The 19,688-nt window shown below is 37.1% G+C and overlaps 1 protein-coding gene across 2 annotated transcripts in view; it reads right to left on the bottom strand.

Moving 5' to 3' along the window:
• Positions 1-19,688, bottom strand: part of SEMA3A (semaphorin 3A) — a 209,648-nt gene that overhangs the window by 25,995 nt on the left and 163,965 nt on the right. For both annotated transcript variants that reach the window (XM_030561793.1, XM_030561881.1), the window contains 6 exons: positions 17,618-17,760; positions 16,301-16,415; positions 16,126-16,195; positions 14,582-14,726; positions 8,331-8,550; positions 2,329-2,420 (listed from right to left, as the gene is read on the bottom strand). In XM_030561793.1, the coding sequence (XP_030417653.1) occupies positions 2,329-2,420; positions 8,331-8,550; positions 14,582-14,726; positions 16,126-16,195; positions 16,301-16,415; positions 17,618-17,760 (785 nt within the window). The remainder of the gene's footprint in view (positions 1-2,328; positions 2,421-8,330; positions 8,551-14,581; positions 14,727-16,125; positions 16,196-16,300; positions 16,416-17,617; positions 17,761-19,688) is intronic.

The raw sequence follows: 19,688 nt of genomic DNA, 5'->3' as shown, positions 1-19,688 counted from the left end.
ATTGGGATTTCTCATGCTTATGTTTATGGAATGCGGAGCTCATACTGGTAGTACGTTTTTATATGCTGAAGTATTTAATCAATATAATGGGCAAATTCTGCTCACCTTACTCAGGCACTGACTTCTATGGAACATTATGCCTGAGTAAAGTTAGCAGATTTTGGACCAATACATAGCTGTTTATATAAATTATTGTAGCTTTATAATCACATTAATAAAATAATGGATTTAGTCTTGATCCTAACGCGTTTTTTGTTTTATTTTACATTGGTGGGGTAGTCCCAGTAACTTCAGTGGGATTAGTTATGTAAGTAAAAGCTACAGGACTGAGCCCTTAATGAGTAATTCTAACAAAGTTTAAGTTTCAGTGCAGTGTAAAACCTTATTACATGTCATGCAAAAGAGTACTACTAACTGACCCTCTGCATCATGTTTTTAGCAAGGTATATTAATATAGTTCACATTAAGCTTTCAACCTGCTGATCCTGGGAGAATTTGATATGGCTGAGTGGATGCTAAGCATGTGGACTCCTTTACAAATGGGTTAATAGACCTAGTATTAGAAAGCATCAATTACGAGTTACATTTGAATGAAAATTGAACTCATTTGCTTGTTTGCTCAGCTGTTCTGGGGAATATTTCACAATTCGGGTTAAAAAAGGCATTTGTTATCAAGGTAACAGATCTGGAAGGTTTTCGGTTTGGTGGATTTATAAATGAAAACCATTGTATTCATCATACTGTGACTCAAACAGGGAAATACATTCTTCATGACACAGAGGTAGCCTCTTCTGTAGCCAGCAAAAACTCAGATATAGTAGGTTCTGTTTAAAATTTATTGCAAAATTTCTATTCAAAGATCTAATTCTTGTTTACTTCAAGGCCTCCTTAAATATTAAACTAAGGAGGCTTTAATGTAAATGAGAATCAGGCCTAAACTATTTTTATATAATACAAAAGATGCACCAGTAAATTTAAAACCCAAATCCTAATCTGCCATTTAGTGTAGTGGTGCTGCAAATCCAGTGTGAAAAATAACATTGATTCAGTTTTTCCTAATTTACTGTCCTATTTCTTTGATCTCTTGGCAGTTCTGCTTTATTTAAGGAAGAAACTCCTATGCTATCAAAGTTGCCAGATTACCCTGCGGAGTACAGTACATAATAATCTTGCTACATGTTAAAGAGAGAAAAACCAGAAGCCACAAATTACACTTCTTATTTTCCCTTCATAGCATCTAATTTACATTTGTGTTAAAAAACCCCAAAACAACAAAAAACCCAAACCCACAAAAAATAAAACACAGCCTGACAATGACCAATATCTGGGCGGTGATTCTTGGGCAAACTTTGCCTGTGAAGCATAGAATGCTGAAAGTAAACATTTCTATAAGACCTGCCCAAATATGTTGTGTCTTCTGTCAAACCAAAGATATAGAGATGGCAACAGAGGATGAAGAGAAGAATAATTCAGGAAACTCAAATGTTTTATTGCAGCACAGAAAACATGGAACATCCCCGGGGATCTATCTGACATGATTCAGAAAAAAGTTTGATTTATTTGAGCTAAATTTTCAGAAGTGACTAGTGGATGCTTCACTTGGGGTAGAATGGGGGGCAGCTCGCAGTACTTTAAAGGGACTAGATTTTCATAAAATGCTGAGCTCCCATACTCTTAAAATCAGGCCTTTTTAAGTTATCTTACGTCAAGCATCTAACAATGGAGACACCCAAAGTTACTTCTGAAAATTTAGGCCCTCTGTTCCTTTCGGTTTTAAAGGCAACCGTAAATGGTACCAGACTTTAAAAAAAAACAAAACAAAAACAAAAAAACAACTCTGGAGGCTAACATTTTGCCTAAGAGAGGTAAAATGTATATTTCATGTGTATTTGTTATGTTTTCACTGAGGTGTCACGGAAGCTCAAGGAATAAGACTGAAGAATCTCCTCTTAGAAACAATTCAGATTATCAGGGTAACAGCCACATATGTAGTTATTATTTTGTATAACCTTCTGGGAGAGGATGGGTGGGGAGATTCCAGAAAATACACATTGTTTAACTGTTACTGACAAGCACTCAAAGATTTAGTGATTCTAATTTACCATTGAAACAGCACAACAAAAATCAGGAATGTTATTTCTTTTATCATTAACCTCCAACTAGCTTTGGAAGCTTCAAGGTTTATTTTGACTGGTGTCTGGGCGTATAATGGACAAGCTAATTAGAAGAGTATGCCAGGCTACTCCTTGGCTATCCTGCAACAAGTTAGGCTTGCAGCTGTCCTCAGAAAAATCTACAACCTGACACTTGAAATTCAGCAGCACTTACCCGAAAGACTGCCATTTCTTCCAGCAGGACTTCTTCTAAATCATGCCAAGTCTCCTTAGGAATTGAAACCACTTTAAGAACCGTCCCAATATCTTTAAAAGAAAAAAAAATGTGTTCAGGTGCTTAATAAGTAGACTCAATTTAAGGGCAACCAGAATTTCTTGATCTCTTGCAATATGCAATTATTTCCATACAAGGGTCCTGACACTACATATTGCTGAGAACTGACTCTACACAATACCCACTGACATTTGAAATGAACTAGCAGGGTTTTGAATTTCTATAAGGCATTGTTCTGAAATTTCTTAATTGTGGAAGTTCAACAGAAAAATGATTCATTAATCTGCTTCAGCTGTTAAAGAATGAACAGGACAGCACAATATTATTAGATTGGTGTCATGAAATGTCAGCTGCCTCAGAGGTATTATTATAGATGGGAATGTGCTAAATTTACTCAGCCACATTTTATTAGCCATTCTGAAGTAGGAAGTTTTTCATACTTGTTTTAAAATACACGTGCAGATGTTATTAGAAGGCTCATTGTGGACACAGGGACAGCTGGAAGAATGTTGTCAAACTGATGAAGTTGTCAGTTCTTTTAAGTATATGCTGTCTTGGTGTCAAGCAAAAGTTCTAAGACTTATATGTCCCTAAAGACATCTGTATTTCTATTATGTGATGAATAGCATTAGCCTTGTTTCAGGATAAAACAACAATGGCCCTGTACAACTTGTATCTTTTAATTAGAGATAAGTTTGCACAAGGGCTCGATTCTACACCCATTTAGGCTACTGAGAGTTTTTCCACTGCCGTTAATGTGAGTAGGTCCAGGTTTCAAAACCCCAGCACTAAACATCCACTCAAAGATGTGTGGAAGTCTGGCTTTGGAACTGAACTTTCTAACTTATGACCATCTCTCTATTTAAATTTTGAAACATATATCTGTGCTTCATTTTGCATAAACCAGCGTTTCTGAAACAGTTGCGATTTTGCCAGCTTAATCCAAAACATAGCATTTCTGGTTTGTCAAAGATTACCAAAGACTTTTAGCAGTAACAGGAAATGTGCATATAATTTAGTGTTTGAGGTCTGCTGAGCATGATGCAATACAATCACATTGTAGAAAGCTACACCCTCTGAAAATCAAGCCCCTTTACGGTGTCTCAAAATCAGCACCCACAATCACTAGTCACTTTGGAAAATTTAGGCTATTTTTAAAGCCATGCAGTAAAGGCATTAAGCATAATAAAAATAAAGAGAGTCAACATTCTTCCTAACACAAGGATTTCCCAAGAATAACTAGCAGATATGGTAAAAAATGCTCTGTTGGAAAATTCTCCATTTTTCCATCAGAAAATACTGATTCAACTAAATCAAAATGTTTAGCAGGCAAGCATCTATTTTGACCAAAAAATTTCCACAGAAAAGTATTGAAATAGTTTGTTTTGATAAGGTTGGAATGTTTCATTTCTACTTTATCATTTTGACATTATCATTCTGAATGTTATATTACATGTTACTTTACAATATCATATAAAAGTGGAAACAATAAAAGTCAAAATAAAACATTTGGACCCTACTGAAACAAAATATTTTGATTTCTATAGAAATGAAATGTTTTGATAAAGTAAAAACTATTCTTTTGCAATATTTCATTCTGTAAAAATATTATAGTTATCAAGTTTGTGTCTTGAATTGAGACAAAACAAAATTTCAAATTCTCATAAATTCCCATGAGACAGAAGTGCTCTTTCTTAACCAGCTCTAATAATTGTCATATGAAAAGGTTGAAATCTAAATATCTATGGCGAGGAGGTTTTTTCTTTTTTTTTTTAAACAGAACATCTTTGTTTAATTTTTCCACAAAATGTCAATTGCAATCTAATCTCTTTCATGAACTCCAAATTTAGAGATGCAATTTTTAAAGGAAAATGAAAATAAAATAAACCTCTTAAAAGGAACTTTTGCCTTTTATTTATAATACTGCATGTATGATTTTGTCTCATGAAAAATACTAGATGGACAGTTATGAAATCTTTGGTTATTCACTATTATTATTACTATTATTTATAAATATTTACTTTGAGCAATATACTTAGAAGTCGCTTTGCAGAACATCATAGAATGAACAGAACATAAACTTAAAACAAAAACTCCTGAGCTTTCCAGAAAAACTAATAATTCATTATTAAGGTTATTAGCAATATGAGAATTGGAAACTGCCCTAGTTAACCTGGCTCCAATTTGGTAATTGTGGTTTGGAGAAAAACCTGCAAACATCAGAGAGAGGACTTCAAGCTCTCTCTCATTCAAGCTAATGAACATAACAGGGTGTCACGGTTTGTAGGGCTTTATACGGTATTAGTACAGGACTGTCATCAGTACCACATTTATAGTCTATTGAATGCTACATTTTGGAATGGCATAATGGAGTTTTGATAAAGAGAAGCAAGTGGAGTTGTAGAATCTGAGCAGGGCAGATAGACACTGTAGCTCTAAGCATCACATTTTTTTAAATAAATGCTTTTCTTTTAAGAAGACCCTGCAATGATTATGGTAGCTTGGTACTGCAGAAAGCCCTTGAGGTCAAAGGTATAATATGTTAATCACTATGGTGACTCTGATCAGGCCTCAGGTACCAAAGTGGTGTTTTATCTGAGTTCTAGATCAAGCTTTACAGAGTAGTATTTCAAACAATTTCACACAAATTGAATTGGGCTTCTCTTTTTGGATCAATAGGCTTTGGTGAGTAACTCAGTTTAGAAGATAAGATTACTGTTATTAATTCACTTTACTGACAGATGTACCTAGACTGTGCCAAATAATCCCCCACATCAGATATTCGGGATACGCTTTAAATGGATACATTGGGATCTGTTTTTTCACAGACATATTTTCGGGCATTCCAATATAATTTTGTTTCCACTATTGAGTAGCTAGGGGATAGTTATTGTTACAGTGACAATGAGAAAGAAACTGCTTGGAAGAAGATTTCACCAACAGAAAAGGAAAATATGACCATGCTGGATGGCCTGCTAATTATCCTGGGGTTAACTAGCACCAGTTATGTCAATACCAAAAAATGTCCTATTTTACTGAAGTTCTGTAGCCTGATTGCTACAATGCTAACTGCTATATATGATCCGATGGCACAGAACTGCAGAGAAATCCAGTCACACCATACAGGGCTAAATCATGGCATTGTCACAAGTCCTGCTCAACAAGCCATAAATTAGATTGTGATGTGAGTCCACAATCTGATTCCTAGTATCAGAGGGGTAGCCGTGTTAGTCTGGATCTGTAAAAGCAGCAAAGAATCCTGTGGCACCTTATAGACTAACAGAAGTTTTGGAGCATGAGCTTTCGTGGGTGAATACCCACTTCGTCAGATGCATGTAGTGGAAATTTCCAGGGGCAGGTATATATATGCAGGCAAGCTAGAGATAATGAGGTAATTCAATCAGGGAGGATGAGGCCCTGTTCTAGCAGTTGAGGTGTGAAAACCAAGGGAGGAGAAACTGGTTTTGTAATTGGCAAGCCATTCACAGTCTTTGTTTAATCCTGAGCTGATGGTGTCAAATTTGCATATGAACCGAAGCTCAGCAGTTTCTCTTTGAGGTCTGGTCCTGAAGGTTTTTTGCTGCAGGATGGCCACCTTAAGGTCTGCTATAGTGTGGCCAGGGAGGTTGAAGTGTTCTCCTACAGGTTTTTGTATATTGCCATTTCTGTAGAAGAACACTTCAACCTCCCTGGCCACACTATAGCAGAACTTAAGGTGGCCATCCTGCAACAAAAAAAATTCAGGACCAGACTTCAAAGAGAAACAGCTGAGCTTCAGTTCATCTGCAAATCTGTGTGGAAATGAGATTAACAGCTCCACAGAAGATTTTCTTCCCTCATATTACTAACCACATTCTAGCAAGTGCAGATGAGCAAGTGGGCACCTTACATCCCCTTACTCTCCTGCGCGTCCCTCATTTACCGTCCTTGTTGAGCAGCAGTTATCTTAGTCTGACAAACATAATATTGCAGAAAATAATAGCAATACTTTACAGTTACAGGGCTGTATTTTCAGTGCTGAGTTCTGTTTGGTAGGTGCATATTTTTGCTCACAATTTGTGGACACAAATATCTGCATTGCCTGTCTAACCACTGCACCTGTTTTCACCTAGAAATCTGAAATTTGCATCTGTAGTGAACAGCATGGAGGAAATTGTTCCCCCCAAAATGGAGGTCAAGGTGAGGTCAGGTTTAAAACCAGATCCTCAGTATACAAGACCTCTCCTGAGGACCTCTAAGGGTTTTTCAAAAGTTAATTCAGCAAGTCTTGCAATATCCCTCTCTGATTGGCAGTTATATATCCACTTCACAAAGAGGTAAACTGAAGCACTGAGAAATTAAAGTCTTGTTCATGTACCACTAAATTCAATGAGTTTTACATCCACACCAGCAAGATCAGGATCAAGTCATAAATGACTTGCAGACAGTCATATACTAGTGTGGTGTAATAGGCAGAGCAGTAACTGGAAACTCAGATGATTTGGGTTATATTCCTGGTTTAGTCTCTAAATTGCTGAGTGACCGTAGGCAAGTTATTTAATTTCTCTGTGCCTCAGTTTCCTCATCAGTAAAATGGGCATAATGATGTTTCCTGCCTTTGTAAAGCCCTTTGAGGTCTACAGATGAAAAGTGCTGTATAAGAGCCATCTTTTTATTGCATCTGTCATTGCAAGATAGGCATACATTATCCAATTTTCCTTATGTGATGTAAAATATTTGTGGCACATATAAGCAGATTTAAATATTGCTCAGAGTTTTAAACAATAACCCGTTATAGCACAAGCATGTCATAATTCTGGTCACAATTTCAAAGAGCTGGAGCACTTTCTTTATGGCTGCATTTTCTGCAGTAAATGTTTGGTACACATGCAATGCGTTTAGTATACAAAGCTTCAGCACAGGTCTCAGTTTACTCATGATTTATGTTAGGCATCAACATGAAGAGAGCCTTGAGATTTATTGCTTTGGAATCTGACTCCCAGCTATGGAGCTGTAGATTTGTAACTGGTGCCATTCAGAAACAGTATTCTTATGAGAAAGAAAGAGAAACAGACAGACAGAGAACCTGTTCATTTTTTAGAGCACTGCAGTGATGCAGTGGGAAAGTTCTTTGGTTTCTTTGATTTAACTTCCTAAGGCTAGTAATAAAGTCACTATATTCTATACAAGATTGAAACACTAGTCAATCTAGTGGAAAATCATCAAAGATGAAAGGCCAGCTCTTCAGATGGTGCTAATCAATGTAGTTCCATGATGTCAATGGAGAAACAGGGCTGAGTGTCTGGCCCCTGGTGCTTTCATGTAAAACTTTTAGCAGTAGTAAAAATTGCTTTATTTACAAGAAAATCCCCCCTTTTGCCTGCTGGAAGAAAGATATAAAGCCCAAGCCATAAGATAGTACAAACACATTACCAGCAGCATTGCGCTTTAGCATAACTTTTTGTCCTTCCTAGGACCTCTTATAGATATCAGAAAACTGGGTGTGTTGAGGTAATGAAGCATTCTTGTGGCTGGTGGCCAGTTTAGATTAGCAAAACACAAGAGGACACAAGAAATATCCCACAACTCAGACAAATACTGCTTGTTTTACTCATGTGACTAGTTCCTAGGGAGTGAACTAAAAACAAAATTATAATTACAAGTGGGAAGATGCTTCTAATTAAAAAAAACCCCTCAATAATCAAGGTCTGTTCCTACTCCAACTGAAGTCAAAGGCACAGCACCCACTGATGTCAAGTCCTACTCAAACAATATGTAACACTTAAGTAACAACAAAGAAAAGAGCCTTGTGTTGTGTTGACCCTTGCCCTAAAGAATTCCACTGATATACTCTATAGTACACAAAAATAAGCTTGCTTTCTACCAATAATGAAAACCACTAATCTACTCTACTTCTCCATACTCCTTGTGAGAACGTCAGATGTAGCGTGAAAGATTCTTACCTGTTCCAATGAACATGACATCATACTGGCCATCTTCTGCATCGACCCGGTCTACTACTATTTGTGTGAACTGATAATCCACATCTGTTTTGATCGTGATTGGACGATTATTGATAGGGAATACAGGGTTGTACATTGCTGGATGACTTCTTGCAAATGTGATGACTTCATCAGGAAGGTCCTTGGTAGAGTCAAAACCTCCAAATGTTTTACTGGGACACTGAGAACAAGAAAGAGAATATTTTGCACCTTATAACTGAGCAATTAGATATATTAGTTTCTTTGAACTCCATGTGAGTCTTCAGTCCATAATAAAGCACAACCCAGGATATAATTGCTCCATGATGGACAATAACTGTACAGAGAGTTAATACTGGCACCAAAAGTCTTTGGAGAAATATTTTTCCTCATTGAAATCAATATAGTTCATACTATAGAATATTACCGTTTGTATACATTATCTTTCTTATCACTGTGCTGTGCAAATAATTGATTGTCAGTAATTTACTGACTACTATTATCTTTTTAATTGGCAGTACAAGACCATAGAGATGCTGAATATGCTAAAAATTACCGTACAAAAGACCCAGATTAAAGCATTCAGTTATCTATACAGTAGAAAACTAATTATCTGTAACAATCACACCACTATCTAAGCATCTTCTTCTGGGACTCAAGTCAAAACTCATTCACTTCAAAGGACCTTGGATTAGGCTCCTAATGAGCTGCCAGTGTGACTCCCTGTTCTGTTTACCCCTGATTATCTAAACTGCTGATTATCTGGACATATCTGGCGTCATCCAAATGGTTCTGATGATGGGACTCCTGTTGTGTTGAATTATTCATAGTGCGGGTGGTGAATAAAGTGCTTGTAGTGAGTTCAGGTTAGTTGCCTCAATATCCACTTGCAGTGAGCAGAGGGTATCAATACTTTCCATATAGAACTAGGCTGTCGCTAGGCCTCACACAGCAGCACAGGGGAGTAAAGATTCCATGTTCCATCTCATATGGTCATGTTAGGACTAATCAGTCTTGGTTCTGGGTCCCATGCAATGAACAGGGGCTACATAGACACTGCTCCCTCTACCCATGAGTAAGTGGGTGAGGATGAGGGAAAAAGTGGGGAGGACAGCAGGCAAAGCCATGACTCATTCCCCCCACAAGCATTCCCCTCTGCTTTCCCCACCCACAATTCCTGCTGACGGAAGTGCACTTATGCATCAAGACATGCTAAAGACTAGCCCTTACCTAATGAATTCTCTCTCAAAAACTCAAAATACTTTATGAACATCAGAGATTTTGACCTAACAACATCTCTCTGTAAACTGGGGAATTATAATTAGCCCCATTTTACAGATGAGGAGACTGAGGCATAAGGAACTTAAATGACTTGTCCTAGGTTTCACAGGAATTTTGAGAAGCCAATTTCAGGTGCCTGACCCTAACCCCTTAAACACAAGACATCCATCTCAGACATACAAAGCTATGAGGCACATTTCACTATGCTTATGATTATGTTCACCACATTTGATCTTGAAATATAAACACTCTCGTGATATAAAGCCAGAGGTAATGCATCTTTTATTCACATTGATAGAATATCCACCACTTAGAGTAAAAACTTTGAAACCAAAAAGTAATTAAACAGAAATCCAGATCTTGCTGGATTCTCAGTAGAAGAAATCAATTGTCTTTGACATCACCTTGATCCAGATTATTAATAATTCATCAGAAATGACATAAAGAAATCAATCTGGCCAAAAAGAGCAGTTGTTATTTGCAGCGGAGGGACACTTCAATGCAGTGGGAACATGGGGGGGGGTGAGAGATACGTTTTCACTTTTTTGCATGTTTTCAAGGAAGCAAATTCCAGTATTCTCTTTCATTATATATTAGAGAAAGAAATAATTACTGATTAAACCCCAATTAGCCAAATAAACAATAATTGTAAATATAGCAAGTTAGTCACCTATTCTTATCATCTCTACAGTCTAGCCTTAATTATTATTTCATATCCATATGTTCTTTTACTTGCAATTAGAAAAATACAATATACTACTAATACTAACCCTTTTATGATCTTTAGCATTGCTGGAGATAATCTGAAATTTTGAGTTTCTGCAGTGCAGTTCCAAAGTTTTCTTTATGCTTGGATTAATATTTCAACTAGAGTGCGATACTGATTACTTACATTAATCAACGCTTAATTAGATAATGTATGTAAAGTGCTTTGAACAGGAAAATCATTATATAAGTACTAAGTATTGTTAATTGCAGCTGGGCAAATATTGCAAAAATAAAATAAGATCCATGTATATTCATTTCAATTTTTATATTTCAGCTGTACTTCAATCCTGTTTTTATTTATTTTCTACCAATATTTTAGCAAAGGAGTTTACTGGTAGCAATGTTCATCAAGACAACACGTTAGGCATAATATTTACAGAAAGCCACTTTTAGATTTGTAATCATGAGCATTTGTTAGAGAAACCTAATTCCAAGGGTTAGGTTATGACTTGTACTCCATACTTGCACAGAGCTGTAAAAGGAAGTAAGAATCTCCCCTTTACACCTCTATGTGGGTTACCTGGACCTAGTGCTTGGGCATGCAAGAATACATGGGGATACATTCCTTCTCATTCCTTCCCCAGTGTAAGTGGGTAGGAAATGGGTGGAGCCATGAATCCATATTCCCTGCTCGCTGGCCAGTGCAGCTGAGCCAGCGCAGCGTGAAAGTATACCAATTTTTGCTGCTCTATACCCTCAGTAAATCTCTACCCCTCATGAGCAAGGGGGAAGAGATGGTGGAGTTATGCTTTCCAGAGATATGTCTGCTTTACCCTGCATCCCCCAAGCTACTCCTGACGTGGGGCTGCTTCTGCCCCACCTCATGTTCAGAGCTCTGTCTAAAATCAAAACCTAGCCCTAAGAGTTACAATATAGGATAGAGAACACTGGATACCATGCAACCTCTGTGTACAATCAGTGCAGCCTGAATTTCAAATACGGAATTCTTACAATGAAGTCTCCCCTAATAGATTACAGACCAGCAATTATTTACCGAAATTACTGAGTGAATAAATCTGAGTCACAAAAATGCAAATAATTCACATTCAGAAAAGGAAGTGAAACTTGTTGAATGAATTATTGGCCCAGGCCTATTGATATTTTTTTAAATAGTTTTTTCAAGAGTGTAGATTTAGAGAAATACATTCTGATTTGAAATTACTCAAAAATATTGTAGCCAGTGGCAGGGCCAGTTCCAGGTTTTCTGCCACCCCAAGCAGCGGGGGAAAAGAAAAAAAGGCGATTGGCGGCGGTTCGGCGGTAGCTCAATCAATAGTGGACAGAATACCGCCCCTTTGTATGGGCCGCCCCAAGCAACTGCTTCCTTAGTGGAAAAGTTGTCACTTTTACATGTGTATTTATGTTGGATTTTTTTGCAGAGACTTCCAACTTCATAATGGCAGTACACATAACAAAGACAGGGCCCAATACTCCTTAGAGGTTAATGGCAAGACTCCTTCTGACTTGGGAGGCACTGATCCAACAATGCAGCCCAACAAAACATTTAAGCAAGCACCTGAGTAGTCCACAATGGGACTACTCGAACGCTTAAAGTTAAGTGCATGTAAGGTGACTAGATGTCCCGATTTTATAGGGACAGTCCAGATATTCAGTGCTTTGTCTTATATAGGTATATATTACTCCTGTCTCAACTTTTCACACTCGCTGTCTGCTCACCCTAGTGCATGTCTTTGTGATTTGCCGGTTGTGGGGAGCCATACTTCACTACACCTAGTCAAGAGATTCTTCATCAGTGAAGAAAATATTCTAGGTCTCATCCTGGAGCTATCTATCTAGAGAGCCCAGTCTAGATGTACTGAACATCTCAATTCCCTTTGACTTCACTGGGAGTTGAAAATGTTCAGAGTTTTGCTGAATGCAAGCCAAAGACAGCAATAAAACTGGGATTTTGTAGTTCAAATATTTAAGGGTAAGATATGAATCAATTAGAAGGAACCTTTACTTTTCAGTGTAAAGAACTAAAGGTATGCTCTGTAATGTTTTCATATAGGTAAATTTCAAAACTGTGGATATGGAAAATATGAGAACAAAATCTTTGATTTTGTTGGGGAATCTGTATTTAGTCATGCTTTAGTGAAACTCTAGCTCAAAGGTTGAAATTCACCCCTGAGCAGAAGGACAGCACAAGACCTATGTAACATTTAAGCTCCATTTTCCTATGGGGTGTACCTGTGGTTAGAGCACTGGCCTAGGCACTGGGAGATCTTAGTTCAAGTCACTGCTTTACTAAAGACTTCCTTTGTAACCTTTGGCAAGCTGCTTAGCTTCTCTTTACTTTAGTTCCCCATCTGTAAAACAGAGATAATAGCACTTTTCTGTCTCACAGAGTGTTGTGAAGATTGATACATTAAAGATTGCAAGGCACTCAGACACAATGTATTTGGGGCCACATAAGTACCTAAAACAGAGAAAGATTTTGACAGCTTCACTAGGATTGCAGGGCTGTTGTGCAGGTCCCCTACTCACCACTATTACAACAGGACTATTATGAAAAAGTGTCATTGTTCAGCATAATTTATTTTCATCATGAAAAATCCAATGGTTTCTGATTTTTAATATTGCTATATTCATTCCTGTCAAAAAGAAGCTAATCAATCCTAAGACCAAATAGGAGTTCAAAAGAAATGTATTAAATTCAGAATAACATAGTAAAAAGCCTACAGGGCTGGGATGGAGTTGTCATGAGTGGAGTTAGACAACAAATTCTTTTGATTCTATATGAGGATGAGGATTTTCACCTAGGAACTACCAGGGTTACTCGGTGAAATACAAGACTAACCCTTTTCTCTCCCAATTTATCAAGCAGGCATATAGGGAAAATGACATTTTGCTACCTATCTCGTACTGATACAGCTGGGTATCATCTGTTGATTCAAACTTCCCAAAACGGAGTAGAATAGAACAATTCTTTCTTCTGGACTTTTGGTTTATGTTTTTTTTTTGATCTTTTGACTTTTCATCCCAATTCATAATAGGAAAAATTTTCAAAATCTTGAAAAATTTCATAACATGTGAAAACTGTTTTCCACCCAACTCTAGAGTAAAACTATGCATTCTGTTAAAATAATCTATGATTCCATCCTGGATTTTTTTAATTGCTTTCATCACCATCTCAGGAACAATATTCCCCTAAACACTGCAGCACTTGAGACTTTTCTGTGAAGAAATCTGGTTATTCCTTAGCAATCACATCCACTGAATGAGGAGAATTATAAAATCCCTTTGCTGAGAAATCATTCTTTTCTTTAACATAGGAAGCAGTTTTTGTTAGGCCAGACATCTATATCATTAACCATTGTTTCACACATTTATCATGGAAGCCAGTGTTGAGAACAAGATAGAAAAGGTAGTTTAAAGGTTACTAACAAGTAAAGGACAATTTATATGATAATAGAATCATAGAAATGCCCACATATGAATAATGCTCATGTGCTATTCTTGTCTTTTTACTGCGCATTTACTTGGATCTTTATAGTTTATTTGAGGCATAGATATATCTGAATAGGCTAGATCCTCAGCCTAGTGTACACAGGAGTCTCAATGGAACTAATCCGATTTATACCAGCTGAAGACCTATCCTGATATGTACAACCCAAACCTTTTCCTCTAATACATTCTACTGGAGAAAAGGCAGATGTATAGACAAAACTCAGCACCATTTCTGGGCTCTGACAATAACTGAGGTGGATGGGAAGTCATAAATAGTAGTTTCATAGACACCACAGTGACTGAGGCATTAGAAAGAGACAAGAAAGTAGAATAACAGTTAAAAAATGCCTTTTGGAATTGGAAATTATTCCACTGGCTTCCCCGTCCATTGTGGAAATTGTTACCTTAAAGCTCTAAAGCGATGCAAAGTATGAAAGGAAAGGTGCATTATTCCTTAACTACTTTACAAATACTCAGCAAAATCCTGCATCCCTGCTCCAGTCAAACTTCTCCTGAAGTCAACATGTTTTTTGCCTGACTGAGATTTACAGGATTAGGCTCACTGACAAGCCAGCTGCACATTGCAAATCAAGGCAGCGAATTCTGAATTTGCAGCAACAGCTAGTTTGCTCTTACATTAGCCTGTCTTTCCCACTCATTCAGCTTCTTTTGCGTTATAAGTTCAAGTACAATGTAATGAGTGAAATCAGTATCAGATTTCCCAGTGCACTTACAGTTCCTGGCCGTGGATATGGTACACGTCCTTGGTAAGGCACCCATTGATAGTTGGGACCATCTCTATGAGCATATGGACCAAGGAACACCCTCCTTACATCTGTCATGCTGTACATACACACTGCTGACCCCTTGAAGATGTTGCTAAAAATGAGGCAGAGGGAAGAAAAATAAGTCAATTTCTTTAAATTATTTGTCAATTTAAACACAGGAGACTGGTGGGATTAAAGGGTCTTTAATTAATTACATGCATTGATTTTCCAAACTCTAAACTGCTGTCTCAGCAAACCCAAACACGGTCCTTAGAAAGTTCAGTTTAACTGACACAAATCTCTCAGATGTTTTTCTAAACAGAATGGCTGCTGGCTACTAATTAAAACATATTGTTTATATATGTCCAGATCAGATTTCAGTGGGACTTTTCTTAGAGTAGGTACTACTCTATATGAGAAATACTTAGGATGGTTGAATCTGGCTCTTAATAGATAATAAGTGTTTTTCAGTTTTCCATCCCTGATTTTGAAACTGAACTGCTTCATAAATAAGGCAGGGGTGGAAACCTATTTGTAATAGCTGTCATTCGGCAAATGCAATTTATTGGTATAAATATAAAATAAAGAGGTCTCACGTGTTTTTCATAATGGTGACCTTCATGCAAAAGGGTCTGTAACCCATTACTCATCCTGTAGCTAACTAATCACTTAATATACCCTTGCTAATAGTCAACATATCTGTTTTAGTTTTGCCCTTTCTTTCTCTCCCTCATTTCCCCCTTTTGACAACACACACTGAAACTGCATCGCTGTGCATTTCCTTGGGGTTTCTACAAGGATAGTAGATGCCACATGAGCCTCATTCTTGTGATGACTAGAAACTTAAATTTAAAAACATATGCCTCCCTCCACGGTCATAGGTGGCTTTTCCTTCAGAGGCAAATTCAGTCCTTCATGAGACAAAAGCCTAGAGACAATTCCATCCTTGGTGTAAGCCCATTTGAGGGAAGCTCTACGGACTGAGTTATGCATGAGATCAGACTAGATGACCACAGTGATCCATTCTAGCTTTAGAATCTATGAGCTTATGAAGCCAATGGATTTACACCAAGGATGTACTGGACTCAGTTGAGGAGTGGTGGAAAAAATGTTCGCTGTTTTTTCTTAAAAAGCTTATTGATTGTCCAGAAGTTTTCCAAAATTCTAAATTTTGCTGATATTTATTTATTATTATTTTTAAAATTTTTCCTGCATTACTTTACCAGCTTTATCTGGCAAGAGATTTGACATTTCACCCTCCATCTTTAAAGCCAATTTTTCAGCAGGAAGAGGCTGAGAAACTGACACATTCTTTCAAACTTGCGTCAGGGCAATGATGTACATTGCTCATAAGAAAAGAAATTTAATTCATTACTTCTCACTTACACTGCCTTCGTGCAGTTCAAAGGTTAAAAAAACACTGTGTTTTTTAAGAACATTTTAGCAAAGAGAACTCTTTAAAGCAACCAGCTACACAAGTTTCCATACAAGTAAAATGATATATTCTGTACCTGGAAGTTGTAAACACTCCATAGACTATTGGATTTTTAGGGTCTTTTGAGTTCATTAGAAACACATCCTCTGTAACAAAAACAACAAAAAAGGAAAAAAAGAAAACACATGGTCATTTCAGTAATGAAAATACCAGAACATGATTCTCCATTCAAATTCATTGTGGCTACTTACGTAGTTCATCAAAATGAGTATCAATGCCATTGGGCCCTGGCACAGAACAAATCAGGCGTGCTTTAAGGAAAGTTGTCCATTTATTAACAAGGCTTCTGTGTCCACCAAAGTCATTCTAATAGGAGAAATAGTGTATGTTACTACATGATCATATTCCTGTTTGAGATGGGAATTGATATGAAAACCTGACAGAACAGTGTATTAAATGTAACATCATAATCCACAGTTTTACATATTGTCCTTTTTATTGTTTAGGAAATTATAAAATCCACCTCATTTTTCAAATATACCAATACTGAATCAATTTAAATTTGTCATGGTCATTACTATGAATTTAATATCATTTTCAGAAGAATTTATTCCTCGAAAAGCTTGAAATAGATTAAATAAGAAAAAGAAAGAAAGAAAGAAAGAAAGAAAGCAAGCATGCAAGCAATTGAGCAGATTGACAGTGTTTTGCTTCTGTGCAAGCTTACATGTTGCCAAGACTCAATAAAATTTAAACAGCTCATTATTCTTTACTGAATATCAACAAAGTAGCCCCACAAGTTGTACAAGATCAAAGTATAAAAGATGTTGTGGGGGGGTGGAATCAGATGTTTAATAGCAGGGCTGAGAGTGGGAGCAGATCAACGTCTCCATAAGGGTGGGACTATAATTTTCCAAGCTGCTATCTCGTTTTTCAGAGATGGTGATTTGGAGTCCTGCCTACAGGAATAATGTGAAATTCTACTCTAAACATTATATTTACCAAAGCTATCAACGTTCATGGTGATCACTTAATTCATAGATATTTTCTCAAGGTCCCTCAGGAAAATATTTGGATATTTGTTGGGATGGATGAACCCGGTTGAGACCCTAGACACTGTTCATTTATAAAACTTAGCCTCATCAATTATTTTCATTTTTATATGCCTTTGCCTTTAGAAGTTTTACCTGGAATGGGAACCTTAGATGTCAAAAATAACCAAAGAAAGAAAATGTCTACAGAACATCTGGTCCACCTGGAAGCAGGAAGTACCATGTTTCTTGCACAAGACTCTATTTCTCTCAGCCGCATTTTAAAACAGGAGATTCTGATCATTTTTGGATGATGCATTGTAAATTTGGGGGTACTACTCCAAACAGAACAAAACAGAATATTGTACCTCTTTGATGTTTTCTCTTGACTATTGGTTATTCTAGAAGACCTCGGCATCACTACATTGCCAGTGTTACCATAGACTAATGTACAGCCAAGAAAGAGTAGTTGCTAATATCACTTTTATAGCTTTAACTGAGGGTATTCATTCTCATAAAATTAAGTCACCATATTACCTTACAGATCTGCCCTATTCTGGCATGGGTGGCTTTTCCAGAGTGCTCTCCATCAATTGCATTTTCACGGAAGAAGAAATAGATTTTGTCATCTTCTGGGTTATCACTCTCTGGTATTAGGTGGGCACTAACAAACCTAGGATCTGAGAAGAAAATGCCAATGTACATGTTACTACACAGCAAGTAAAATTTACATGAAAGGATTCTTCCATTCTGACTCGCACACATGAACTAATCCTTTCATCAAATAAGCAAATTTTCAACTTTTCTTCCTGGTGCTCCCACCCAAAGGAAATCCCTATCACAACTTGTTTCTGCTCTTTCAAGCTAGTACTAGGACAACACACACACACACACACACATTCCCAACACTGCACACCAGCACACATCTATAGTTTATTTATCTAGTATATAGCAGTGCTTGCTATTCATACTCTGTAGTGATTCAGGAAAGCATTTGAAGTAAAATAATACATATGAAATTGCTCTTTTAACTATAGTGTAACATTACAGCATAGCTTCCTAATTCCATGCATGGATTGTTCAGAGTTTCTTTCACATTCAGTCTTGCCCACTTCTTATTTCCTTGTTTATTTTGACTTTCTATACAGCAGAAATGAAAACTGCATAGGAAATCTAAAATAGAGGAAGAAGATGGTTTGTTCAGTAGCTAGGGTGTTTGGCTGAGAATTGGGAGAGATGTGTTCAAATCCCTGAACTGCATATATGTCCTCTGTGACCTTAATCAAGTCATTTAACCACTCTGTGTCTTAGTCCCCAGTGTATAAAATATAAGGGTGCTGTGAAGATAAATACACTAAAGATTGGGAGGCCCTAAGCTTCTGTAGTAATAGGAACTATAGACAGAACACTCAAGAACAGGTTAAAAGTCATTCTATAAAACATTTTTGGATGAAAAATGGCCATTTTGTTTGAAATTTTCCATTGTTTTTCATCTACTAAGAACAAAAACAAAACAATGTTTTGAAAACCATTTTTTAATGGAAAAACAAAATCCATTTAGGTGGGAATGATTTTTAAAATGAGTTTTTCATTTTTATAGAAAAGTTTAACGAAAAATACTATTTTCTGACCAGCTCTATTGACATCATTATTCAGAGTACAAATTCCCCTTCCACACATATGTCTATATCTAGACAGTGATACAGTAGATATATAAAGCCTCAAGAGAGATTGATAAAACAAACAGTGGGCAAAGAAATTAGGACATATACTCAGGGGGTGTAAATCAGCATAGCTTTACTGACTTCAATGAGGCTGTGCCAGTTTACACCAGAGGAAGACCTAGTCCAATATTGCATTTTTCATTCAAGTATTTCCGTTGGCCTCTTTGATCAGGGAAAAGGAGGTAAATCAAACAGAATTACCAAGCTGTTGTTCTTCCTACGATGTTTGACATCCTGCTGGGATAATTCAGTGTGAACTATATTTAACTATTCAAAGAGTCCTATCCCTATGTCAAATTATAAGCTGTTCTTGTATCATATATTAAAGTGTCATCTTAACACATCACCACATACTTAGGGAGGTAATGAGCCAGATTGTGCTATGGTGATTTTCACCAACTGAGGATCTGGCTTATTAAGATCACTACTTTATTTACTAAGGATCCTCCTCAGTTTATATGCTAACTAACTGCATACCCTGCGTGTGATGAGCACTGTGTCATCAACTAATAGCACTTCTCATATAAGCAGATGTTTGACTTTGCTTTTTGCTTGAAGACATGCAAGGTTGAAGAGTTTTCCAACTGATCTTGCATGGAGATGTCCACCCTTGGTGCTAGATGAGAAAACACGATGGTGCAGCAAAGAGAAAAATAAACTGAAGAGTGCTGGTGCCAAAACATATCCTTGTCCAACATCACTGTGAATTTCAAAGCTGTCAGATTGATCACACCATATTGAACAATAGCCTTCATGTCATTATGGAAGGATTGAATCAGACTGAGGATGATTGAAAGGCAATTAGTTCTCTCTCACTCACTCACTCATGCCCATCACCCCAATCGGGGTATGGGCCGCCAACCACAGATCTTCAGAGTCCTCTA

Source organism: Gopherus evgoodei, chromosome 1, assembly GCF_007399415.2.
Source record: "Gopherus evgoodei ecotype Sinaloan lineage chromosome 1, rGopEvg1_v1.p, whole genome shotgun sequence".
In the NCBI taxonomy this organism is placed as follows: Eukaryota; Metazoa; Chordata; order Testudines; family Testudinidae; genus Gopherus; species Gopherus evgoodei.
Note: the sequence above shows the minus strand (reverse complement) of the source record. Positions and strands in the feature narration are given on the sequence as shown.